The sequence below is a fragment of the Pelmatolapia mariae genome, linkage group LG20 (assembly GCF_036321145.2).
Source record: "Pelmatolapia mariae isolate MD_Pm_ZW linkage group LG20, Pm_UMD_F_2, whole genome shotgun sequence".
NCBI classification, from domain to species: Eukaryota; Metazoa; Chordata; class Actinopteri; order Cichliformes; family Cichlidae; genus Pelmatolapia; species Pelmatolapia mariae.
In genome coordinates, this window is record NC_086244.1 from 24,650,642 (window position 1) to 24,678,053 (window position 27,412).

Here is a 27,412-nt window from a genome sequence, read left to right on the forward strand (position 1 = left end):
AATCAGACGTGCAAAAGAGAGCGCGTGAATGGCACCTATGACAACCATGAGGCATGGCTTCAATCAGGAAGTTGACAAACAACATATGACAACGACACATAAGAAAATGCCACGAGCCGCTATGATAGTTCATTTCATTTCACAGATATTAGAAACCAAAACGCACATGCACAAGAAATGCACATGACACACAGCAGGCCTCAACACAGCACAATGCACCAATGACCTCAAACCAGATTTTTTATTTATTTATTTTTTTTACCTTTTGTGCTTGGGGGAGCTAAAGAGAACAGATTAAGAAGGAAGAGGAGGTGAGAAGGAGGATGACGATGAGGAGGAGAGACAGGGTCAATACATTTGTGGATAAGTGTCAGAAAGCCTTTCAGTGCAATTTTCACTGAATGGAGTGCCAGTGGGCACATAAAATCCACTGACATTGAACACAACTTAAAAACAGCGACTGTCTCAAGAGAGGCGAACTTTATAGTCAAAAGGGCCACAGCAGAGAGGCATCAACACTCAAGTGCCGTATCCTCTACTGTAAGAAAACGTAAGCATTTCCTTATACGTGTTAGGTCAGTGCTGAGTGTATGTACTTCTGTGATAAATGGGAGGGATAATGAGGACAAAGAGAAACAAATGAGCACAGAAAGACAGAAAAGGGTAAAACATAAGGGATATTAAAAGGATAGTTGAGAGAAAAGAGTCTATTTTTATGTAGTTTTTTGATTGCGTGGTGGGTATTTCTAGCAGAGGGCACTTACCTTTGCCTCTTTACATGGCCAAAGCTCTCACACTCTTAATCTATACAGAAACTGTTGAAAAAAATAACTCCTGCTATTCTCTCTCCGTGTCTAAACACAGTAACTTCAGCCAAGAAGGACCAGTGTGGGTGAATCAATAATACAGCATGTTGTGTGATGATTTTGGATCACAGAGGATTCGTCCTTTTAACTCTGTTATTATCATTTGGGGGTTTTTTCGGGATGTTTGTGTCACTCAACTATAAAGGATGTACAGGAGACTAATGCACGATTTTGGTAAATATTATTATTTTTGACTGTAATTCACAATATTCACTACCTTTTTATGCTCAGTATGTGGGCCAGTATTGTGATAGAATAGGAGATTTAGAGATTGGAAACCATAGTTTTCACAGCAAAGTCCTGAACTATTCTAGACATTACCTAATGATGATACATGTGGGAACAATAAATGCCCTATGCGTTCAGATCAGACATTAAATTTACTTTACTATAGCAGCTCCCCAGTACAGTTGCGCAATGTTGCATCCATGTGAGAAGAGCCCACATAAGTGCCCTGATGAGTTAAAAGCAAATGACTGTGACTGTGACCCATCATGCTCTGGTATGATGGCATCCTCTTCTAAACCAAGCACAGTATTTCCAGTATTAATAAATCTGAAGTGAGACTTTTTCACGCGGGAAAGGTCAACTATGGGCAATGCCCCAAAAAAGATTCTCCTAAGACTGTCTGGAGTTGAAAATGCTGCAACTCACAAATGTTCTGCTCACCCTACAAAACCCCCAAGCACACACAGGAGGCTCATTTACTTAATGGGTCCATCTGCTACACATAGACTCACTTAACTCATTCACAGTCAAAGGTATAAATGCAGAAAACATTGTCAGCCCTCTGCTTGTCTTTCACCCTCGATAACTTTCATTTGGGTTGTTTAATTCATTCCCCTTCAAAATACATGTTTTCACAATACGAACTTATACAGAATGTCCTGTGGTTTATGTATACAATAATTCAGTCCATTATAGAGTTTTCTAAACCTACAACAGCCCAGTGGATACGTGAGGCTATCAAGGACCACGTGAACTGGAGTTAAGTAGCAAGCAAAGGCATATTCAACTCACAGTGCTATCGATGTAGGCCTCAGTCCAAACTGTGTCATGCTCCCGGTCAATCACCTTGGGACGACTGAGAACATGGAGATACTCCATCACGTTCTCTTGCACATCTGCCAGTGTGGAAATTTGAGTGAAATACCCTGTTGAGCAAAAAGTGGAGGAGAAAGATAAACAGAAATGAAGAATTGTTCATTCTTAATTAAAGTAGATTAATTATTTAAATTAGATCCTGCCAACAATGAGACAGCACAGGCTCAGAAGTCTAACTCACTATACTGCCCAAAAACACATGCTCTGTGTTTCTAAGCTTGTTTGAGGGTAGATCAGATGTCTGAAAAAACATTTTAGCTATATGGAGCCAGCAACATATTCCAAGCCATTGCTACTATTTTAATAATCTTGGTAACAATACAGACTAACTACATCTGGAATGCAGTGCAATGACCTGCTGTTTGCATGATGGAAACTTGGTTAAATGTATGACTAACTTTTAAAGTATCCTCCGCAAACTATTCAAGCAAGACCCAACCATCATGGGTTTTTAATGTATATGTATATGCATGTGTATCTAAATGTAAGACCAAAAATATCTCAGTTAAACTACAAGCGATTCCATCTCCCATGATGGTAATGCCATCGTTATGATACTAATGTGTATGTGAAGGAGGAAATATACTGTTATCTCAGGAGGAGGTTCAGAAAAAGCGAGAGGAAGAGAGTCAGCATTGCAGTAAGACAGAGACAGAGGACATGAAGTGACACCATGAATAAGGGAAAAGAAAAAGCCCACCACATTTTCACCCAGCTGTAAAAACAGCAAACTGCCTCCATCACCGTTGGGCATTCAAGTAGAAAATCATAGTCGGAGGAAATAGATTTTGGGGTCATCTTTCCCGGCAACAACTTTTACTCCACAGGGAGAAAGGACCTGAAGTCTAGACACAATACACAGATCTGTGATAGATGTGGCGCATCAACCCAACCCAAATATCTGATAATATGCAGAATTAATTATAAGCAAATCTTAAAACTATATCTATAGTAAAGCCCAAAATAGAATAATTAACTAAAAAATAAAATCTATTATTGAAATAAAGTGCTGATATCACATAACTGCTGTAATCAGTATATTAACAGAAATGCACTTAACTCTGAACATGACCTGGAAGTGAACCTTTACAGGTCTTTTTTTATCCTCAGAGGCATTTGGAGTTGGCTATTATTCCACCAGACGGTGGAATGAGAACACACACATACAGACGCATATCACACACAAAGCACACTGTCTAGTCTAACTGCATCGTTCATCACAGTAGTGAGTCGAGAATTACTGCTCCCTCTCAAAGGCTGAGGGTGTCCTTCGAGCTGAGCCATCAGGGCCAGGTGCCAGGGGAAGAAAAATGAAGGCTCCCAACTTTCAGTGGCATGGTACCCATGTTGTACATACAATACAGCCTCAGCAAGGTGTGGACAGGTTGAGGGCATCAATATATTTTTACATGACCTTGGTCTGGGTCATATGTAAGCCAATAAGATCCAGTAAGGTGTCCTGATTCATGAAAATAATGGATGAGGTGGAAGTGAAAAATGTATCATCGTGTAAGGAAGCGCTATCTTGGTGCACAGTTGTAAAAGTATTTTTAAACCCAACAAAACTGTAAGTTTTTGGCTTATTAGAAGGAGAGAGCTTGTCAACCTACCAAGCTGTTGCAAAGGTAGGGTAAAATAATCTAGGTGACTTAAGAAAGAATACTTAAAAATGTTGCCTTGCTTCCTGTTAAAAACGCCCTTTAAAAAAGTACTGATTACCTGCAGAAATATACCACATTTAAGAATACTCAAATGACACTAGAGGAAAACTACTCCTGCACTGGATGCAACAAGGCAAGTACTGATGTAGCTTTTAAATCTGAATAAAATTAAGATGTTAAATTGCACATGTAATAAACAATTTATAAAGGGGTGTTGATTAGCTTTGATACACATTTTGGCAAATAATTGCTAATAACATCTGAAACGACACTAAAGTTACTTGTAGACAACACTGCGATTTGTAGTGAGAATATGGAGCAGATAGAAGTAACCCCAGAGAGGAGGCGGAGGTATGCACTGGAGTAAGAAAGGATAGTCAGTAGAAAAAAGACAGAATACATGTGTGAATGACAGGGAGGTAGAAGGAAATGTGAAGACGCAAGGAGTAGAGGTAGCGAAAGGGGATGAGTTTAAATAATATCGACCGTCCAAAGCAACAAACTGCACACAAGAACACAGTGAAGGCAGGGTGTGGTGGTTATGTAACAATAAGAGTATTTGTCTTTTTTTTTCTTTTAAAAAAATGTTGCCTGATATATCAGACATATATCAGACACATGAAACATAAACAGATTTCCCTAATATCTTCTATGTGTGGTTGTTTATTTACTCATTTACGTTCTGTCCGACTGAGCTCAGATCAGCCGGTTATTTTGCTTGTGGTCATCCAAACAGGTGGTGTTTTAACAGGGAAGTTGCACAGTGCCCTCTGGTGAACAAACTATCCAACATCAACACTTGTAACATGATTGAAAAGTGTTTCTCCCAAATCTTCTTTACTTTTTACATTTTCACAGATCAGCCATCATAAATACCAATACCAATAGATCAATAAACTGGTCAATTAGAGGTCTATCGCTAAAAGAGTTACTAGTTGTGTTCAAAATGTGTTTTTAGCCATTCTTTCTTATAAGAAGTTGAAAATGTATTTGTTGATATACAAGTAAAGTGAAATGGTTGTTATTGGTTTGTTGTCATTTTTATTGTACTTAGGATGTGACAACACATTAACCAGTGGGATTGACCAACCACTGCAACAGCCCTATGGAGTCAAAAATGTATCTACCATAACTGGATAAATAATACCTTTGACCTTTACACACTCACCGCCAACCAAACGTATTCCTAGTATTTCAGGTGTAGTAGTAAATATACAGGGTGGCACGATGGTTAGCACTGTTGCCTCACAGCAAGAAGGTCCTGAGTTCAATTCCACCATCAGGAGTTTGCATGTTCTCCCTGTGTTCGCGTGGGTTCTCCCCGGGTACTCCGGCTTCCTCCCACAGTCCAAAGACATGCACTTTGTGGGGATAGGTTAATTGAACAATCTAAATTGCCCATAGGTGTGAATGTGAGTGTGAATGGTTGTCTGTGTGTGTTAGCCCTGTGACAGACTGGCGACCTGTCCAGGGTGTACCCCGCCTCTCGCCCTAGCTGGGATAGGCTCCAGCGCCCCCCGCGACCCTGAAAAGGATACGCGAAAGCGGATGGATGGATAGTAAATATATGGTAAATGCTGAGAGTTAGTGAAAACATCTAACATTATTTTACCAATACTTGCACCAGTTCTATCCCAAGAGCAGACACAAATTCCTCTGGGGTTACATCAGAGCCATCCAGCATAAAAATCTGCCAAATCAAACATGCGGCGCTACCCGCTCTGGCAACTCCTTGTGAATAAGGAAGCAACCAAAAGTAGCTTTACTTGCACTGTGACACTCATAGCATTTCCAGTCCTACTAATATTCTAGGCCATACAGAGTTTTTGACAGAAGACTGTTCTGCATCATTTCTGCGGGATGGAGAGAATGTCACAGTCATCCCCCTGAATCATCATCAGTCATACACATTAACATCTGTACTATAGCATTACACATGCACACACACACACACACACACACATACACAAATCTAAACAAACAAAATGTTTTCAGCAACCAAACAGGTCTCATGTGTACATCACATTGCTTGCAACAGCCTTGGGGCAACATGTGCATTCCCTGGTGCATGTGCACACAAGCGCACAGCCAAACAAAAATACTCATAGACTTCTGTGAGTCTCTTTTGTCTCAGGTTTTATCATCACTAATATCCTCAAAGTCACTGGATGGGTTCTCTGATATCACGTCCAAGCAACACTGTGGATGTTCTTGTATCACACATATACGCTCACATACACACACACGCTTAACACCCTTTGTGTGACCTGTGGCTTGCCTGTCTTATCTACTGGAGCCTGAGGAAATGGAGCCAGACTGTCTCTGTCAGCCACCTCCCAGCTAAATATAGATCCTGAAGGAAAGTGCTCTACGCATTAAGACAACCATGACCACACAGAAAGCTGCTCGAAAGTGGTGCATCACTATGATTAATTTGGACTTTAAGCTCAAAGAAGATGAAGTAATATGACATATCTGGCCTGTGCAACTGGAACCCGTTGCCTCCTGTCGCATACACCTGCTTATGCTGATGAGCACTGACAAACTCATCTATGCTAGTGTATGTATGCACACAGACACATGTGCCAAAAACTCCAAACAAATCCTGAGCTGCATAATGTAATACTTTTCATTCAGCTGACAGTGACACGCTGCAACTTTACCCCACCAAAACAGATTATAAGGAGAGAGAAAGTACTTTTAAGAGCCCACCTTTGTTAGCACACGCCATCCATTTTAGATTTTCTGCGAAGGCTGATTCTCGACCAATCAGGTAAGGAAATATACGGACCTGGGGAAAGAAAAGCAGATACCTCCCATCATTCATTTTAATCATATTTGATAGGGGCCGCCATGGTACCATTCAGAAGATAACACTGTCAAAGCCTGGCAAAAGACTCATTCTTTCTCATTTAGTGATTACCAAGTCCTTTCTCCTAGTTGATGATTGCTTCTTGAAAGTTTGTTGTGTTACCTTTAAATTTAAATTTTCAGTTCCAGCTATTTTTATTTATTTATTCAAGAACCTAAAAATTAAGGATGAGCAAATGCAGGCGAGTGTTTTGAAAATCTGCAATTACAGTGATTACAAAAGATAAAACGCAAATTTAATAACATTTTAATTTGAAAAAGCAAGCTTTATGTGTTCAGTACGGAGAATCTTCTTTACTCTTATGTGCCAAACCCATTTTTTTCCTGGCTCAGTTGGCTCTAGCAGCAGGTGAATTTGGCAGGTGCATGTATGAGAGTGTTAAGAGATTTGTTGCCAGATTGGACCAGATGCAAGCCTCTGGGGGCACAGCTGCTGTGCCTATTGCATATGCATTTTCCACTGACTTCCTTAACCCGACAGCATGTTTCTGTTTGTGTGTGTATATGTACTGTGTGTACTGCATATGAATGCACATGAGTGCGTAGACCTCTCAGAGTTTTAAACATGTATCTGATACAATTTTGGAAAAGTCTGAAAATTGCAAGAATTAATGCAAAAATATCATTTATGTATAGATGCAATTGACTTTTCCTGGAATATGTATGCACTGCATTCTCTATTACATTGTGTTTCACTAAAAAAGTCTTTATAAAATTAATACGTAAATTTAACACCTTGACCATGGACAGTTCTAAATTGTTCTAGACAGTTCTAGTTCTAAATTGTTTTTTTCCAGATAATGTCAGTCTGTTGATAACGGTAATATGTTTCACTGAATAAGCATAGTTGTTTGACTGTCATTTTTTAAGCACCGCTCATTATCTAGACCACAATAATCCTCTATTCATCAAATTTCAGCCATTTGACTGACACTACCAAAGTGTTATGAAAACACAACACAGCTGTTATAATCAGAATAACGCCATGTAAGACTTTGATAAAGAGGTGTCATGTAAGCTTTTCTTTGTGTGATTATGTGTTTTACTTCACTGAAAGCCAAACTGCAACAGACTGGTTATTAAATATGGACGAGGTTTACAGCTGAGTAAGGTAAAATTGAGGTAGAAGAAGAAATAGTAGAACTTGAGCCACGACATGCAATCTTTAAGATAGTTGAGTGCACAAATTTTACATACATGGAAAAAAATGCACATGCACGAAAGAACACAGACACATCAGGATATAAATACTGCAAATTCATGCACACACATACAGTATGCATAGACACTGATATGGATGTAATTTCAGTTAGTACATGTATGAATATTTTACATATTTAGCATTTAACTTAATAATTGATTCTGTCCTCCAGTGGGAACATTCACACATTTTTTTGAAAGAGTAAGTAGAAAAAGCAAGGAAAGTGTTTTGATGTTTCTGTTCAGTACTTAACAAAGTCTAAGACCTGCCAGACAAAGTGCTACTTTGAAAAACCTGGCTAATTTTACATATAGATCAACTTGATGATTTAACCTGAATCCAAATTTGCAACAAAGACAGACATGGCAAACAGAAATGGTTTGTATACGGCCACTATTCAGTAAGACTCTCAATAAACAGATACATGTATCTATATGTGCAGAAGATATTTGGTCAAAGAAGCTTTTCTGTTTGCGATTGCAGTTCGAACAGTCATTTTTGTGTGGGCACTGCTCTTCTATTTTAAGATACAGGATCTAACAAGCTTCATCAGCAAGTCTTACAGATTGATTCACAGGCTTCTCCAAGGAATTCGTTTTTCCGGTCTAGTATTAGTTTTCAACTTGCAATGAGTATGTCTCACAATTCAAATTGTGAGGCTGAGACACACTGAGACTGGCACATGAGTGCTCTTGGTATCACCAGTCTAGGTCTTAGTCAATTCTTCTCATTTACACGAGAGAGCCTAAGGATTGTCCTTTCTAGGCTGTAGTGCTGAGTAATCTCCACTCTCCAGGCAGTTATGCTTAACCGCCTAGGAAAACGAGGCACAATGTTGGCAAATGCAGGGTGATGTTGCCTTGTGATGCACTGCCAAACGGTGGTGACAGATAAGGTATAGGCAGTGCACAAAGACAATTCAAAAGCTAGCATGGTCATTGTTGTATGTAGGATAGCATATCAGTCTGTATATCAGATATACATGTGGCTCTCTGTGCAGCATCTTTCAATAGGCAGGGATGTCTTGTTTCACTTTGCCTCTCAAGGAGTTTCTACAGTTATGTCTACGGGCACACTACAAGCTCCCACATTCAGTGCAGCGCTTTGCATCCAGTGGAAATTTCCTAATAACAAATCATCTGATTCACTGTGCCCGTACAGACTTTTCAGTATATTGAAAAGGAAATAAGAGCAAAGGATACAATACTGTGACGCACTAATTAAAAACAAAAAAAAAGAAACAACAAAAAACTAATCTTGAAATGATTACAATACGTCATTGGATGCAATATAGTGCTATAAGCCTAGAGCAATATCAGCAAATACAAATTAATGGAATTTGTGCAGTCAGGCAGTCAACTCAGAATTTTTTAAGCGCATGTACACAGTGTTCAACTTTAATTGGCATTAATCTGTTCCAGCTTGGAACACCGTATTCAGTTTACATAATACACTGATGGCACATCCCAGGTTTCTGTCCCTGAGGGCAGTTCACCTGCCAAACAATTTGATCACAAATTAGCTGTCTGGGGATTTTACAACTCAGCAGGCTACAGTCTCAGGTAATAGATAGAGTTTGGCAACACTACAGAGAGGAAATTGTCAGTGTTTTAAGTCAAGGGACTCATGATTTTTCTAATCAATGCCATCGGCTTTTTTCCTCATTTTTTGAAAGGCACTTCAAACAACGCTGAGATTTCCATTTCACAGCCCTGTATGGTCACAGGATGTGCTGCATTGTGTTTAAAAGATTTTATTTGCTAGGAGAGTAGATAAGCATGTGTATGAGAGGGTGTGTAAAAAGCATGTCGGTGTTTTGTATGGTGACAGTCATCATACAGGTGTGGTTATGTTAATATTTTGTGTGATGCTGGTTTTAGTAAGTCTTTAGTAAGTTATGTTTTGCTTCAGTTTCAAAAATGTGAAGGAAAAAAAAGCTAACGTTTGACCATTAAGAGAAAATCACTTTGAAAATAATCGCTGGTGTAACAGGAAGAAAATAAATGTTTTAGACTTTTTATCACGGCTGTTATTTTTTTATGGTAATCAACCCTTTATGATCTTTTTTGTGTAACACATGCTGTCTGAATACAGACATTTATCATGTTTTTAGCATTCACATTTGCCAAAGCCTGTTTGTATAGTTGGTGCGATTCTCAACAGTGGTGAAGCTCTAAGATGGGTTGGAAGGAATCCATTAAAAAAACAGCAGTGGTGGGTGGAGGTGGAAGATTGGGGGTGGGGTGGGGGTGGGGGGGGCAGACTGAAGAGAGTGACAGAGACTGAAGACTTCTATTATCAGTGGGGCTTCTTCTAAATGGAACTATCTAGCAGCCTTGTCCCCTCTCTGCTCACTGATGTTCAGCCTTGAGGCAGGAGCTGTCGGGAGGGGAGAGCTTTCGGCAGTTTTAATACAGACTGTACCAGACATACAGAAACACAATGTGCAAGTGTGGCACTAATAGTAACTAAAAGGCATCCATAATGATACACAGAAACATCTACTCAGAGTCAGTGTTAAAATTGACTAAAAATATGTCTTAACACCAACAACTGCCTAATCTCAAAGCCCTCTCCTCTCAACCTGCATAAAAGCATTTAGGATTTACCTGAGGTAATGGAACTGTTTGTGTCTTTTAAAGTCATATTCACTTTTACAGTATGTATACTGTATATAGTGTGTGATGACAGTGAATATGTACTATTGCATTTGATACTTCTATCATTGACCTGTTAAGCTTCAAAAGTTTTCCTTTAGAGAAAAAAAAATGACCTTAGAATAAACCTTTTTTGTCTCCTCCCTCCATCTTTTCTGCGCTTCGGTTGCATTTCATGACAGGTCAGAAAGCACCACAGTAACACTGCAGGACAGCAGCAAAAGTGTGTTGTCTTTTTCAACGGGGCTATGCACTGTTACAAGTACTTCAAAAAGATCCCATACTGGATACACTCAATGCCCTCTGCTTGTCAAAAAGATTTACTGCACAAACAGAAAACAATACAGAAAAACTGTGATCTTAGTGGTCTTTTTAGATAGATTTACCAAGACAGTGAACATTTCTCAAGCAACTGTATTTCTAATTTAGTTATTTCACTAGCTGGGCCCACGTCCTCATTTTAGGTTTGACAGCGTTTTAGTAGGTAAAAGTGAATGCTTTGACATGAATTGAGCTGCGGTGTGGGGAAGGCCTCGAAGGGGACTGGCGATGGCTCCCAGGCCTGGCAGATCCCCATGCACTAAATAGAAATGAAGAAGTTAGAACATTGAGAACAAGGAGGGAGGGGGGGTGGGGCACGTAAACGAGAATGAACAGCTTGCAGAACTGGGGGAACCTATATAGATGACAACCGGAAGGAGCGTGTTTGGAGGCGAGGTCCTGCTCCTGAAATTCCGATACATAATCTCCAAAATAATTTTGCATAATTAGAAGTCATTGCCCTAACCCTGTAGAACAGTGCCCTTCTCATTCTTTCTGTTGATTTATGTACACTATATTGCCAATTCACTCACCCATCTAAATGACTGAATTCAGGTGTTCCAGTCACTTCCATTGCCGCAGATAAATAAGATCAAGCACCTAGGCATCCAGACTGCTTCTACAAATATTTGTGAAAGAATGGGTCGCTCTCAGGAGTTCAGTGAATTCCAGTGCGGTACCGTGATAGGATGTCACCTGTGCGAAAAGTTCTGTTGTGAAATTTCCTCTACACTAAATATTACACAATCAGCTATTAGTGGTATTATAACAAAGTAGAAACGATAGGTAACAACAGCAACTCAGCCATGAAGTGGTAGACCATGTAAATTGCTGACGTGCATAGTGTGCAGAGGTCGGCAACTTTCTAAAGAGTCAATCACTACAGACCTCCAAACTTCAAATTAGACATGTTGTGCGGAGTGACGAATCACACTTACAGAGAGACGGTACTTGCCTGACCTCATTGAGCCAAGTGTAAAGTTTGGTAGAGGCAGGATTATGATGCGGGGTTCAGCCTCTTAGCTCCAGTCAAAGTAAATCTTCGTGCTTCAGCATACCAAAACATTTTGAACAATTTCATGCTCTTAACTTTGTGGGAACAATTTGTGAGTTTGGTGTATAAGAACTTGACTGGCCTGCAGAAGAGTCCTGACATCTTTAGGATAAATTGAGTGCAGACTGCAAGCCTCAAAAATTCTCGTGGAAATCTTGTGGAAAGCCTTCCTAGAATAGTTGAAGCTGTTGTAGCTGAAGCTGTTATGGGATGGGGCAATATCATATTTAACCGTATGGATTAAGAATGGGATGTCAGTCAGGTTCATATGGATGTGAAGGCAGACGAGCAAATATGTCTGGCAGTATAGTGCACTTGAAAGCACATTAGATCTTAGGGGTTCCTTTTAACATTGGGTCAGAAAGACTTATGCTCTTCTCAACAGTGCGTTTAAGAAGTCATTCATAGCCACATGAGGGCATTAGTCCACCTCTCTCCACTTCTCATCAAACACTGGTATACATGGTTACATGCTCGTGAAGTTGTGACCAAAGTATAATGGGAAACTGAGATGAGTTGCCCCGAATGTCTTGGAACATATTTGCAGAATAATATGATGTGTGCGCTTGTGTGTTCTGATACACTACCTTCCTCTCTGGCCAGTTATACTTGGCAAAGATGGCATCGTATGTATCCACTGCCCCATCTGTCACCAACATAATAGCCTGGCTACACTCACTGCCCCTCCCAGTCTCATTGAACTAGACATCGGGAGACAGACAGACAGAGAAAGACAAAGAAGGAGAAAAACAGAGGGTTACTACGTGATGATCAAAGAACAAAAAGCTCTCATCCAGTCAAATGTAAATTTAACCAGTTCAATCATTAACAAACAGTTCTTCCACTTCCTTCCCATTAGAGCTTATAATGTATCATCACAAGACTCTCCACTGGATCATGGACGCTAACTGTGTTGTAACAGTGAGTTAATGGAATTATAATAGCACGCCTTCAATACGCATGCATGAACGCAAGGTAGAAGGGCTACTGTGAGATAAAATTACAGTGAGGCGTCATTATGCAGCATGTCAGTGCCTTTGTCATTTCAGGGTACGCTTTAAAAGATACATGCTGTTGAATATACGTATATTTAGATTGTGTGTCTTTGTCTTTGTCCGGATGACTGTTTGATTAATTACATGTCCATAATTAGGAAATGTCAGATCAGTAACCTGAGTCATCGAGTGCCTTGTTTACTTGGATTTTGCATGAATCAGTTGATTTAGCTATTAATTACAGCCCTAATTAATTTTATGCATAAAACTGATGTGTATGCGTGTTTGAAGAGTGCGTCTGTGTGCGTGTATGACCGTGATCATGCATGAGTGCGTTACTTACGTCACTGAGAAGATTGAAAGCCTCAGTCAGAGCTATATCCAACATCCCGATGCCTTGAGCAAACAGCTTGTCGAGGTGTTCCCGGAAATGCTGGGGAAAAGGTTTTGAGAACATTACGATCTTGCTGAAAAAAGCAGAGAACTAAAGTGACAAAACCACAAAAGGTGACAGAATTATAGGTCTTTATGAAGAAAAAACAAAGGCAGAGGCAAGAGATAACTACAAAAGCAGGGGAACAAGATGCAGAGTTATTACTTTTCACTGTTCCTATCCTAGATAATATTTTACTGAATTTGGTTTGCCATCATTTATGTGTGAAGAGTTTGCATCAATGGTCTAATGGGCTCTTCAATTCAGTCCTGAGCCAGTTTATCTGGCAAACTCCCACATTATCTTGAAGTGAAATGTCACATACTGACTGAAAAAACCATAATGACCAGTTTTCCCTTCCCTTGCTTTTAGCTCAGCGTCATTTATTGCACCGAGTATATGTGTATACATGAGTTTGTGTGTGTGCGCATCTGCTCACAGGCATGATTGTGTTACAAAGGATACATTATTTCTCTAGCAATTCATGGTGAGTTTAATGTTTTCAGCAACTGAACAGGTCTCATGTGCACATCTCATTACTTGTAACAGCCTTGGGGTAACAAATACATGGCGCATGCACGCACGCACGCACACACACACACACACACACACACACACACATACACAGTCCCCATTATCCAGTATAATCTATTTATAGATACTTAGATTCTGTAATTGGCATTTTGAACACTTCCTCCTGAGATTTGCTAAATCCAGCAACTTTATAAAACCAATTCTCCATCCATGCAGGTGACCCTTTTACGTATATCAGTTTTACCATTGGGAATAGAGGCATGATAAGCCATGAATGCAATCAGGTTTCATGATTTAGAAACAGACTAAACCTATACCCCAAAGCTACAATCCCTGCTCCCTTCCCTTTTTCTACCACTATCGTCATCTTTTCCTGTCTTTTGTTCCTTACTCATGGGAGGACCAAAGTCTCTTGGTACACAGTGGGGGGGTCATAAGAAACATAAGGCCATTTCAGAGCTTTGCCCACTTGGGAGCAAGCACGCACACACACACACACACACACACATATAATGCAAGTGCAATGTACAGATAAATGTGTATACAAAACCAACATCCACTGTTTCAAACACACCCACATCGGCAAAAACACAAGCTATCCATGGATGTGGATAAAAAGGTTAATCTGTTTCAACAAAAGGCTGTACCCTGGAGCATAGCAAACTTTACCTATTGCTTGCAAGTGTGCATGTGAGTGCTTGTGAGCTAAGATTGAAGTGATTTTTCTCAGCACAGCGGGCCATGTTCAATTCCTGGCACAGCAGTGTACTAAAGTGGCAGATTGAAAATGTGTGTGTCTGTGTGAATGCAATGCTTAATGTTCCCAACCTTTTGTCCTGAACCAAAAGGCTCAGAAATGTGCATTGCACATCAAACTTCTTCAATCCTTCAGACACCTTTGATTCTTAAAAGCGATCGTATCAGTGAAATGAAAGAAGCCAGGGTACAAGGACATTTTAATGAATAACCAAAATATCTCAAATTGCAGCTTGCTAAGCCAAAGCTTTTGATTGCCATGATAAGTTATTTAACTCAACGTGAGGACAGATGCAAATCCGATACCTGCACAAAACAGGGGCGTTGTTGAACAAAGAAGAGCAATGCGTGAAGAAGGGAGTCAAACAGGTCTGTTTCAGAAATAAATCAACAGGCACTGCGCTGCTCAAACCAATAGTTTGAAGTGGAAGTTTTCTCTTACTAAACACAAGAAAAAAACATTTCTGCTCACAAGAGTCATTTAAATCCTAAGTTCAGTCTGTTTCAGATAACAAACAATCAGTGCTTCAGATTCCAGTGTAAGTCAAACATGTTTCTATTTGTACAGAGAAAGTCCAATAGAGATGACGTTAGAGATCATCTCTTTAAAATATCTCTCTTTAAAACTACTGCACATGTGAATGACAACAAGACATGAATGACCTCCACATATTTACATACCTGTTGACATGCATATGGACAAATAAATACTATTAATGTAGTCATATTCATGTGTGTCACATGAAAACTTAATGTGGGTTTTTGCCCCAACATTTGATGTTGGGCGTGAAAAAACATATTTTCAAACGTCAGATCAGTATGTTTAAATCTCCAGTGTGACAACTACTTCTTGCCCTCAGCTGAAACAGAAGACATTAGCCTTATCTACTGCTGCAGACTGCCTTCCCCTCTCAGCTGGCTGACTCAGGCAACATTAAACTACCATCTGAAATTAAACACACAATGCTAATCCATATGCATAAGTGTACACTACAAAGTAAACAGAAACTAACTTAAACAAACCCACAGAGAATTCTGCACTACTTTCATGTAGTGCATGGAAGGCATCCATCAATCTTTGTGCTAGAAAACAGCTGTGTCAAAAAACTTTGAGAATGTAAGAATAGAGGTTAACTGAATTTTTGAAACAAACCTTTAACGGTTTTAGGAGAAACCAGATTTTTGATGTAGTCTATGCTGCATAAATCAGAGTCTCAGAGATGAAGAAGGGAATCATGCCTCAATAATAGCAGGAACTGCACCATGTTGACATGAAAATTTGAAACTACGTATGCAAACATAATGCACTCCAAAGAATAAACACTGTACTTCTCTAGCACCGGACTCCTTCGCGCTAGTCTCACTACACCAATCTGATTAGCACATCACATACATAGCTTTAAGCAAGCCCATGGTCATTGTAAGTTTATGTTAAATTTACAGTTAGGGTGCAGTTCTCATATTCTAGCTATGCTCGGGTTCAGAGCATATTTATAAGACAGGGACCATTTCAGGTAACTTTGTAATTATGAATCTGAATAAGGAAAACTTGCATGTGAATTTTCTCAGAGGTCCATTGTTGGACCTCTCCTAAGATGAACACACTCCTTTTTGCTACGACTGGGAATGGAGAAATGGTTCTTGTAAGTAACCAGTATTTAAAATCCTTGGAATTGTTAGTCTGCCTGCCTATCAGTTCCACTTGCACTTGTGCTATAATCAGCTGTCAGTTTGTGTTCTAGAGGAGGAAAATAGTGGTGCAGTCTACAGCATGGATATGGACATTACTTTTATTTTTATTGCACAAAAGAACAAGAGCAAATTGGTTTGCAAGCTGCATCCAGGACAGAAACAACTGCAATATGCTGCTAACATAACTTAGCTCTTTGCAAACACTTGCACCCACAGCTAGCATGCTAACACTAAGCTAGCCAAGAACCCAGAGAGGCGTTAAAGCTGAGTGAATACAGACGCCTTCCCAGCAGCCTACCCTGGACTTCAACAGGTAATAAACTGATGAGCAGTCAGCTGCAGCCTCCGTTTCTACCTTTTCATGGTTCTACATTAGAATAATTTTAAAGTATGTGTGCTGGTTGTCATCTTTGTTTGGTGTTGTCGGCTTTTTGTTCATACCTAAATAATATGATGATATTAGTAATACATTACTTTTTTTGAGTAAGAACCCCAACACTGATCACAATAAAGAAGGGAAAGCTCTCTCCACAATACACAAACGTTAGAGCACACAGTATACAATTAATTTGCATGAATGTAATGTCTGTAATATGCTGGTTAGAGATGGTGGTGACTCTCAAAGCGGAGCAATAATAACCCAATGAGAATCGATAAGAGGCTCAATAAGGAATCAAATAGATAAGTGATACTGATAAGAGAATTTCTAAATTTTTATTAATTCCTATTGCTACCATCTCTTGCTCAGATTATAGAATATTAGAATATTTCCTATCGTTATTATGAAGAGGACACACAAATGTCACCTCAAGACTAAAGTCCCCTTGACTCTAAAATTGCACTGAGCAAATTATAAGTGTAACTTCCAGCAGCTGAACTAAGAAATGACTGAAATAGTTGTTTTGGCCCTAAAGAAAAAATAATAAAAGTCTCAGTCTATTTAGAAAGCGTTATGCTTAAATCCTCAAACCAGGTTGGTGTAATTATGGACTCGGACCTAAATTTGTCTGTAACATTAGGAGATACTTACATCTTTATTAGTGACATCTGCTTGGACCAGAGTTCCATTCAGGCATGGTTCCACGTAATGCAATTCCTCATTGTACTGGAGAATTACACAGGTACAAAGTATTAATGTTCATTACTTTGAACCCAGCATTCAAAACGAGCTGTTTAATCTACCATGAAAAAAGCAGTGTGAAGATGTTAAAAACTTTACTCATCTGGGTGAAAACTGCACATTACACTGCACAGGATATATAAACCCTTATGTCATGATACCTATCTACCATTCAATGCCTTAAAAACAGCTAAAATTAGACTAAGAAAAGCAGTGATAGTGCATTCTTCCAAAGCAAGTAACTTTGCCCTTTTCAGTTTATGTGCATATGTGTGTGTGAATATGGTTTTTTTTTTTGTTTTACTTCTTTGGATGTGTAGACATTTTACCCCACATATCCAAATCTCGCTGCATGAGCATACACATAATTTGTTCCACCTCTGCAAATACTTTAGACAAAATAATACTATTTCCATTTTAGAATGTGTGCAACACCGTAAAAGTGACACAGTAATAAATAACAAACAAAAAGAGGAAAGAGGAAACACATAAGTCAAAATGACATATCCTTTTAAAGAGAGTCTGGGGAAACAATGTGTTTCTGCCTGATTGTCAAATCCTCTTTTTCTCTATTTTTCCAAAGAAGAGTTTTCAACATGATTAGGATATTAAATGATAATGAAAACTTTGCTCAGTGAGGAAAGCGACTGAAAGTGACTATGGAAATGTTTTGATGTGAAATCACATCAGACACACACGCACGGTCATACACACACTTGCAGAGTTGCATCACGCTGAAATACGATAACAATATTTTAGGTGCCTGAGGCTGGATCCAATCACAACTGCCTCTTTTGCATTTTAAATCTCCATTCAGCTGACTGTTAATTGGTTGTGAGCATGACAGGAGAGAAAGTTGATTCGTTCCAGCATTTCCTCTGATCTGAGAAGGAAAAGATGTGGGTCTTTGTTTTTTGTTTTGTTTGTTTGTTTTTGTGAATACATTTGCGCACCTATCCGAGTCTAACAATGTTTTCGACTGTGCAGACTTACAGCAATGATGTTAAAAAAATCGTCATCTCCAAGAGTGTCCAGTATGGAGGAAACCGTCTGCCTGGCGATAGTCAGTCTCAGGCCTTTCATGCTGCCACTTACATCCACCAGGATCACCACGTCCTTTGGAGAGGTGGCAGCCTGGATATACCATTTCCGGTTTCGACAGTCAAAAGCAATAACTCCATGCTCATCTGGCTTCCATTTGATTCCTTTAAGAATGCCACAAATCAAATAGATGCACAATGAGATGCTAAAGTACTGGAGTACTAAGAAAAATAAAGTTACCTATCTAAGCTAAGTGATAAAAAAAAGGTGGGCCAAGAAGTCATTTCTTTAAGCAACCTTTGGGATTTTGTACCAAAACATACTCTTTCTCTATCACAGTTGAATTTAACGTTGCTTTAAAAATACATTTGCCCTTACAGTATCCTGCTATGTAGAAATTCTTTTATATTAAAACATCTTTTTTTTTTTTAACTTATGTTGCACAATTGGCAGTCCCTTTAGCACCTTAGTGCAGAGTGACTGTTCTGACTAAAAATACACAGAACACTCCACAAAACACACTGCAGGGTATTTTCATGTTTTGTTTTGGGCTTTTTTCCAGTTGACAGAAAATATGATTTGATGGGTTATTTAAGCAAAGAATTGATTAATGCAGTAATGACTTTGGGGGAACTGAGGTCAGATGCTTACAGTGGACAGCTGAGGAAGCCCTATGATAACAGTGTAAAATCACTGAACATTTAACATTTTATTTTTTTAAATTTATAGTTAAAAAAGTAAAAAGTTAAGAAAACAGAAAAGTAAAACACTTTCTGTGGATTTCATCATATTCAATGCTAAATATAACATCTATCCCCCCCTTTTTGATAATGCTTCTCCTATAAAAATATTTATGCCACCTCACCTGTGTCAAATGTTTTAATTTTTTTTCTTATTTTCTTTACACAGAGTCTAATCTCGGCAAACTTCCACTGTTCTGCATTTCTACTCCCCTCTATCTTATTGCTAACCTCCATTCTCCTGCTGTCAGTTACTGAAGATTCCCATTTCTGCTTCATAAAGACAACCACTTAATTACAAAAACACAGACAGTCATCCCCAGATCACATCCATCCTTACAACAAACACACACTTACCTGGGTACTGCCTGAAAAAGCCTTTGGCACTGCCAAAGTACTGCCATATGAGTGATGGGTCTCTCTCAAAGTTATCCACAAACACTTTGTTCAAGGCCTCAGACCAGTACACTCCATTCACAATTGCGGAGTCTGAGTGAGAAAAATGGAGAGGCAGACAAACATTGAAGGGAGGAAAAAAGGTTAAATATATATATATATATATATATATATATATATATATATATATATATTGAGGTCCAGGAGGTTGGAGCATATATTCTCTGGTGCCTGCTCATTCAGTCATATCATATCACACGCTGCATGTCCACAGACTACTACCAGGCACTATTCATTTCAGAGAGATCCAGGAAAGGAGTTAGCAGAAAAACAGAGTAAAAAATGAGAGAAGAGAAACAATATTAAAAGGATGAAAAAGAGGCAGGATAGAGGAGACTGCTGAATTTTAACCCATAAAAAGTGCAATAATTATATATAGTCATGGTAAAAAGAAAGTACGCCTCTTTTCAAGTTTTATGTATCAGGACATTAAAAAAAACTCCTAGCAGGTCTTACAAGAAAGGTGAATACAACCACAGATGAACAGCAATATGCTATTATTTATTTAACAAAAAGGCCAAATGTAGAAGCAGTGTGTAAAAAATTAAGTAAACTCCATAATTCAGTAGTTTGTAGAGCCACCTTCAGCAGGCGTAACGTAAATGAATTGTTTTCTGTCTGACTTTCTCACATTGTTGTAGAGGGATTTTGTCCCACTCTTCATTACACCGTTGCTTCAGTTCATTAAGATTTGTAGGCAATTGTTCTTGCACAGCTCTTTTAAGGTCCCACTATAGCATTTCAGTGAAGCTGAATACTAGACTTTGACTTGGCACCTCTTTTTCTTTTTTCATTCTGTTGTAGATTTGCTCCTGCGCTTGTGATGACTGTCCTGGTGCGTGACCCAGTTTCAGCCAAGCTTTAATTGTCAGACAGGCAGCAACACTTTAGTATAGAGTGTTTATACTTTAGTAGACTTGAAATGACCTTGATACACAGGAGTTCATGGCTGACTCAATGACTGCAAAGTGCCCAGTTTCTGTGATTGCAAAAAAAAGGCCAAAGCTTAACTTCTCTGTTGCCCTGTTTTACAGTTGGTATGATATGTTTATGTTGACATGCTGTGTTTGACACTTGTCTTGTCTGAACATTGTTCCAGACGTCTTATGGTCTGTTCAGATGCACACTGGCCATCTAAGCTGTGCTGCAATGTTCTTTTTAGAGAGAAGAGGCTTTCTCCTGGCAACCCTTCAAAACAACTCACACTCGTTCACTCTTTTTCTATCCATTCTGTCACTAACTTTAACGTTTAACACGCTAACTGATGCCTGTAGAGTCTGAGGGGTGTTTTGCGGTTTTTCATTGAACGACCTGACCTTGGGGTGAATTTGCCTGGACCTCCACTCCTGGGAAAACTGCCTTCAACATTTTCCACTTGTGAATAAGCTTTCTCATAGTAGAATGATGGATTTAATATTTTTTGGAAATGGTCTTATAACCCTTTTCAGGCTGATGGGGAGCATTCAGCATTGCTGATGTCTTTCCTTTTTGGTATTATGTTAACACAACCCTGAATGCTCTGGAAATTTCAAAATACAATTTTACATTTTTTCAACACATTGTCACATTTTGCATCATATTTAGATTGATCTATAAACTGCCATAGCCTCTGCTTTTATAGAGGTGCTCACACTTGCTCCGGTAGTCAAATGCATCTGATTAGCCTCACTTGGATGCTCCTCTTAATTCCTATGGACATAGTGAGGGTATACTTAGTCTTTCACACACTGCTCCTGAATCTTTGTCTTAATATTTGTTAAATAAATAATGACATGGTGTAATATGTCCTGTTTTGCAGTTATTCTGAGGTTGCTGGGGACCAGATGATTTTATGTTTTGTTGATGAGTAAAACCTTACTGCTATTATTTAACATTTATGTTTTCAAAATAACTTTTTTTAATATATATGCAGTAATTTACAAACCAGTGCTAAACTGCACTTTGTCTAAGTAGTTACTGCATCCTGAATTTATACTTACAGTTATAGGCTTAGTGATATCGATTCTATAAATATCGTGCTACAATTAAACTCAGATAGCTTGGCAATTAAAAACCCAAAAGCAAAAACGACCAATTTAAGACAAAATAAGGGTTACTATATTAGTGCCAATAGATAGACAGACAAACAGAGACAGCTATGAACTTCAAGTAAGCTAAATATTGCATCAAGCTGCTAAAACTGGAAATGTGGGCTTATTCATTGCACATCTTCCACAATAACCATGTGCATCTATACACTGCATACATTATGTGCAATAGTATTTGCTTATAATGCTATCCAAATGGCAAATCCAATTACTAAACCTTCTTTTCAATTTGCAGGCTGAGAGCGTTATGAATGTACTGGTTAGAGACCAGACAGACAAGCTTATTATAGCTGGTTATTACTTGGTTCAGAAGCGGGGCGAGGAAGATGGGAGCAGAAAAGGATGAACAGACAGATAGACACAAGTGTACGGCAGGACAGACACAAAATATACCCTTTAGACAGCAATAAAAAAGACAGGAAGGCAGATAGAAAGAGCTAGAAAATTACTGGGAGACAGACAGACAAGTACCTAATGGACAAAGAGAAAGAAAAGTAGATAACAGATTCCCCATCATTGTCTACGTTGCCAGCATTGTTCTGCTGTCAACAGTCATGCCAATACGCCATGATTGAATTATTCTTCTGGAAGCTAGCACACTAAAGCCCTCTCTTGATAGTAAACACCCATCCACCTCTATGAAGTGGAGTTGAGAGGAGGCTGGATTTGATCCAGGCCATATTTACACAACAATAGTCACTTCTGGTGCAGTTTGAGTGTCTATTACAATCTCAGCTCATGATGAGGAAGGAAGTATGGGCTCTACTTCCCCATTATCTGTCATTTAAATTCATCTCAGCTAATGCACTCCACTTCAATCTAAGAAGCTGCCATGATCATGTACAGCATTGTACACTATATATACATGTTTATGTGCACAAATATTACTTTTATTATCCTGAATCACATGATTCAGGTTAATTTCATCATTCATGTTATTAGGTTACATCCACTGATCAAGGAGGAAAGCTAAATATCACGAGTAAGAAACCATGAAAGAAGAGAATTGGAAAAGCAATTGCTATGTGTATGTATGAATATACATACTGGATTTCCATACGTGGACTGTTGTGACCCCCTTTAAATGTGTGCATAGGTTTACTTCTTCCATGTCACGTTTCTGTCATTCAGCATCATAAAAATGATTGTGTGAGATATATTTTTGAAAGATGGATGTTTGAAAGTGGCAAGCTCCTTTTGCGATTAATCTCTCTCGAGAGGGGGAGAGCTCTCTGCTGCCATGGACCTAAACTGCAATTCATCACAGCTGATGCCAAACAATTTATGAAGTACAGAGGCTACAAACAGCTCTTCAGCAGCATTATGAACAGGTTGAGATGACTGTGATTGCTCACTGTGAACAGCTTTTTCATTCCAGAACTTTGCTCAGAATCATTATCAATTTAATATACTGAAGAAAAGATTACCTTCTGATTTTAGTAAGACTGTTAGACTGCCTGCTATAGATTTTTAAAAAGTTCTAAAAACTTGCATTACAATGACACGAAACACTGCGCAGTGCAATAGCATCAGATGACCCTTCAAACCTTAGATTTGTTACTAAAACTGGCCTTCTTGGATCATTTTTCATCCTCTCAGCTGCACCTGTAGCCCCAAACCTGCCCTAATATAGCACCTTGTGTTTTCCAGCACAGGGCTATTTTCTATCTGAACACCTGCGAGCCCCCTTTCTGTAAGAGCGTGGTACTTGTAAAAAAAAATAAAATAAAATATAGTGCTAGCTAGCATCCTGTAACATTAAACATAAAAAGTGCAAATCCTGCATTAAAGACATGCACATGCAATTTTCACAAAATTAAAATTTATTGCAAAAATGGTTGCAAATGCTTTAAATAATTGTACACATACATTTTCTTACTCTAAGGACATATAAAAGAGACATAAGTCTCTTTTAACAGAAAAGTGAGGCTTGAAATCTTGAAAAGCTCCCTGAAGTTCCAGTTAATATGCTGAAGTTATTGCTACCCACGAACAAATCTCGCAAAAGTAAAATCTTTAAAGCTGTGTGTGTGTATTAGCTTGTATGAATGTGTGTGTGTGTAACTCTACTCATTTGCCTGTGAATCAAATCAAAATTACTTTTGCTCTCGCTGTATCAGCCTACAAGCCTGCCAACCCCAGCTCCTAGCACTTTCATTCATTTCATTTCATTCATTCACCTCCTGTCACTCTCACTTCCTTCTTCTCTTTTTTCTACCTAGCTGCAATTAATCTGTTGCTCAGACCTTCCATCAGTCTGACTTAACCTACTTTCTTTCTCATTTACTTTCTCCCTCTTCCCTTCTCGCTCTCGCCATATAATTTCTTTGCCTCTGTTAGCTTGGTTAAGCTGACATGACATTCACAGTGTCCGCTGAGCCTTGTACAAGGCCATGACTTCTCGAGTTGGACTTAAGTGGATAGTAAATTAGTGGAAGTCTAATTATTTAACTGCTAATTAAGTCAGTGTGTGGCAGGGATGATCCAAATAGTTAAAGTTAATGAATTCAAATCTGCCTCCTGACATGCGCATCAGCTCACACACCAACTTTTTTTCTGATTCCACATTTTTAGACTAGTGTTTTTAGTCATTTTTTGTGACACAACAACAACAAAAATGATCTCAACATTTAGATTAACTGTTGAACTATAAAAATACATGGGTTTCATCCACATACCACAGCTTGTTCTGATGTTATGACCACAGGTGTGAGAGTAGGTAGGGGCGAAAAACCTAGTATCTCAAATTGTAAAACAACATTGATGTCTGAAATGCTCCAGGCCATTACTGATGTGTCACTGTCACATAACCTGATCTTTGCTGATTGGCTGGGAGAAATCCATGTGGTTCTACACCCTCACGGTGAGTCATGGGGAGGCCAATTTTGATGTCCATTTAGTTACCACATATCTTTTCTCACCCATTTAAGGGTTAAACCAAGCCAGTATTGTGCACATGCATTTTGAACATAAGCACTTTTACTTTACATTGGGGGTCGTGAACGTACCTTTGTTGTACATGTTGGTGGGCACTTGTACCACGCTGAGGTTGAGGTTGACTGACAAGTTGTTAAAATGGTCATTGGGTTGCAGGATAAATTCCCCTCCCAGCTCTACACTGTTCCCCTCCTCATCCACCTCATTGATCAGCACTGCATTAAAGTATTCATACTAGAAAGAGACAGAAAGAGAGAGAAACAGACATAAAACAAGGCACACACACAACATAACATACACAACACAGCTAAAAAGTCCCTGAAGCTGCCATACAGAGTCATGCATTTCAGTTTCGATATTCAGCTTGCCCAATCACTCAGTAGAATCCAATGTATAGAAGTACTGGGTCACTTAAAGCACTGAATCAGAAAGGAGTTTGCGTACTGTGGTAACCTGAATCCTTGGATGATCCCAGACGTGCATGTTGTTACAGTGGAAAGCTGCTGAGTTGACAGATCTCTCCTCAAACCTCTGAACACTCCCTTTCTAGCTAGATGTACTGGCTCTGGTGTATTTTTAGTACTGCGCATACTGGGGAGACTATTAATAAATCATAAAGCTGGATAAATATAGAGCACATGACTCCCAGCATCCCAAAGGCTCTTAAGTCTGAGATACCATACAGGGCAATGCCTGCAAAGGCTACAGTTAAAGCAGAACAAAAGACAACAATCAGATGAACATAGTGAAGCAAGTGAAAGAAAAACATCTCAGTGTTTACATGGAAATAAACTATACAGACATATACAGAGGTACAAAAAGCATGCAAGCTGAAACCACCATGTTTAAATGTTTATCATGACTTGATTCTATCTGTGTCACACTATTTGATACAGATATAAAAACAACAGTCTTTAGTTGTGAAACTGTGCCCAAATAAAAAAAAAGTCATCCATCCATCCTCTTCCACTTATCCTTTTCAGGATTGTTTACAAGTGTGGCCAAAAACTCCCAAGTGATGCCAAATTGATTTTAGTTGACATTCAAACCACCACCCCTATATTTAATTTAAACAAAATACAGTTTTCTTCAAAATGATTACAAATATGTGGGTCCTTAGAATAACAAATGCGTTTAAGCTCTGGTTAATTTCTTTCTTACTTGAATTGAAAAATCTATATCCTTTACTTTGTTTTTATTCTCAGTAGCAGTAGCAACACTCCCTTGGGCAGGTGTGCAGTGGCGATTACATGGCTTACAGTCACAATGATTTCTTTTGTAATCAAACAGAATAAGGTCTGAAAAGGGCTCTTGACAAAAATGAATAGCCGTTCCCTCAAGTCTAATACAAAGCCTCAGTACATGTGCTATCATTCAGAGGGGTACAGACACTCTCTGGACTTCCTGAGGCATAAGCTGTAACTGAAAAGACAGCAGACTGAGGGAAAGAGTCAATCTGTATGGAGGCAAGCACTTAGCCCATAGACCTACAACTTACCTCAGTAGGCCCTTTTCTACATGGGATGGAAGAACCCCTTGCCCCATCAACCCAGTTCTCTATTCTGGCACCAATAACCTTCATTTGGGCTAAATCTTTCTAGCGTCTCTGTGAAGCACCATCATCCCTTCAGCACAGAGCAAAACACAGATAAAGCCATCAATTAGGCTGGCAACAACAGAGCCTATCGGTGTAATTAATCAGGCCTGATTAGACTTATTAGCCTTTTATCAAGGGGAACACTGCCATTTCAAGGTGAGGGAGATCAGTGTTGCATATTCTGTTCCATATTTTTAGGCTTTTACCTGACTCTTTCTATTCCTGCATGAACACAAACTTAAAAAGATTGGTCCAAGCAATTTCATCTTTCGCTATACTCGGTTTTAGCAAGAGAAGAAAAAAAAAAACAAAACGATGAAATGACCAAAACATATGGAGCAGCAAGCAGATTAAATAAGCAAACACAACATTACAACATCAGCCACTGCATGAGATTGCATTTGTAAGCATTTAGTTACAGTACAAGTACATTAGTATGCAACTCACTTCGGGGACTTGACTTGTAAAAAAAAATCGTAGGCACATTGACCTTTATGATGTTTGGAATGCCATCTATTTTCTACATCCAGTACGGTACCTGTGTTTTTCAGTCCAACAAAATGAACAGAATTTAAATTAGCTGACTCTGACATCGGCATTTTCATTTGAGTTCTGCTGTCTTGCTTTGGGGAATCACTTCAAAATGTGCCTTTAAAGATAGAAGGAAGTGCGAGGATATTTTAAAGGGTTTTCTTTAAGCCTGTAACTATAGCCTAGTAACTCTGAAACAAACAGGCTGTTAACTAATACAAATGGAGTGAAACAGAATTAATTTTCACTGCTTAATGATAATTATAGAAAAAAAAAATCAGGAAAGGAGACGAGATGAAGCTGCTGAGAGGGACAAATAGAAAATATTAAAAATAGATATGGACTGTGCGGAACTGTGAAAGGGAATGATATGTTAGCCTGTGTTCACAGCTATATGTCATTCTAATAATGTATTATAATATATATCTTGTCTACAATACCACTTGATCAGGAACTCAGAATCTCCCTTACATTAGAAATCGAGAAATCAGGTGAGATTGTAAATGACAGCAAGATTTTTTTTTTTATTATTAATTTTTTTATTGTACTTGATCTATCTGCCTTTGGCAACTGTACCTTTATCCACTGGTAAAGAAGGTCTGAGTTCCTCGGCCACAGCACAACTGTACTTAAACCTCTCAGAGCTCTAGCTCCAGAAGAAATACATGCATTGCACAAAGACTGTATGAATGGCAGTAATGAAAATTACAACTCTTGCGTTTGTGGTTGCTAAATATTCAATCAAGTCTTCATTTAAA

The 27,412-nt window shown here is 38.8% G+C and overlaps 1 protein-coding gene across 1 annotated transcript in view; it reads right to left on the reverse strand.

Annotated features, from left to right (window-relative positions):
* cacna2d3a (calcium channel, voltage-dependent, alpha 2/delta subunit 3a) overlaps positions 1–27,412 on the reverse strand; it is a 118,230-nt gene that overhangs the window by 39,872 nt on the left and 50,946 nt on the right. Inside the window, exons 5-12 of the mRNA XM_063463205.1 lie at positions 24,598–24,760; positions 19,404–19,535; positions 18,259–18,470; positions 17,176–17,250; positions 13,074–13,163; positions 12,323–12,436; positions 6,344–6,422; positions 1,887–2,020 (exon numbers count right to left, since the gene is read on the reverse strand). Coding sequence (XP_063319275.1) covers positions 1,887–2,020; positions 6,344–6,422; positions 12,323–12,436; positions 13,074–13,163; positions 17,176–17,250; positions 18,259–18,470; positions 19,404–19,535; positions 24,598–24,760 — 999 coding nt within the window. The remainder of the gene's footprint in view (positions 1–1,886; positions 2,021–6,343; positions 6,423–12,322; positions 12,437–13,073; positions 13,164–17,175; positions 17,251–18,258; positions 18,471–19,403; positions 19,536–24,597; positions 24,761–27,412) is intronic.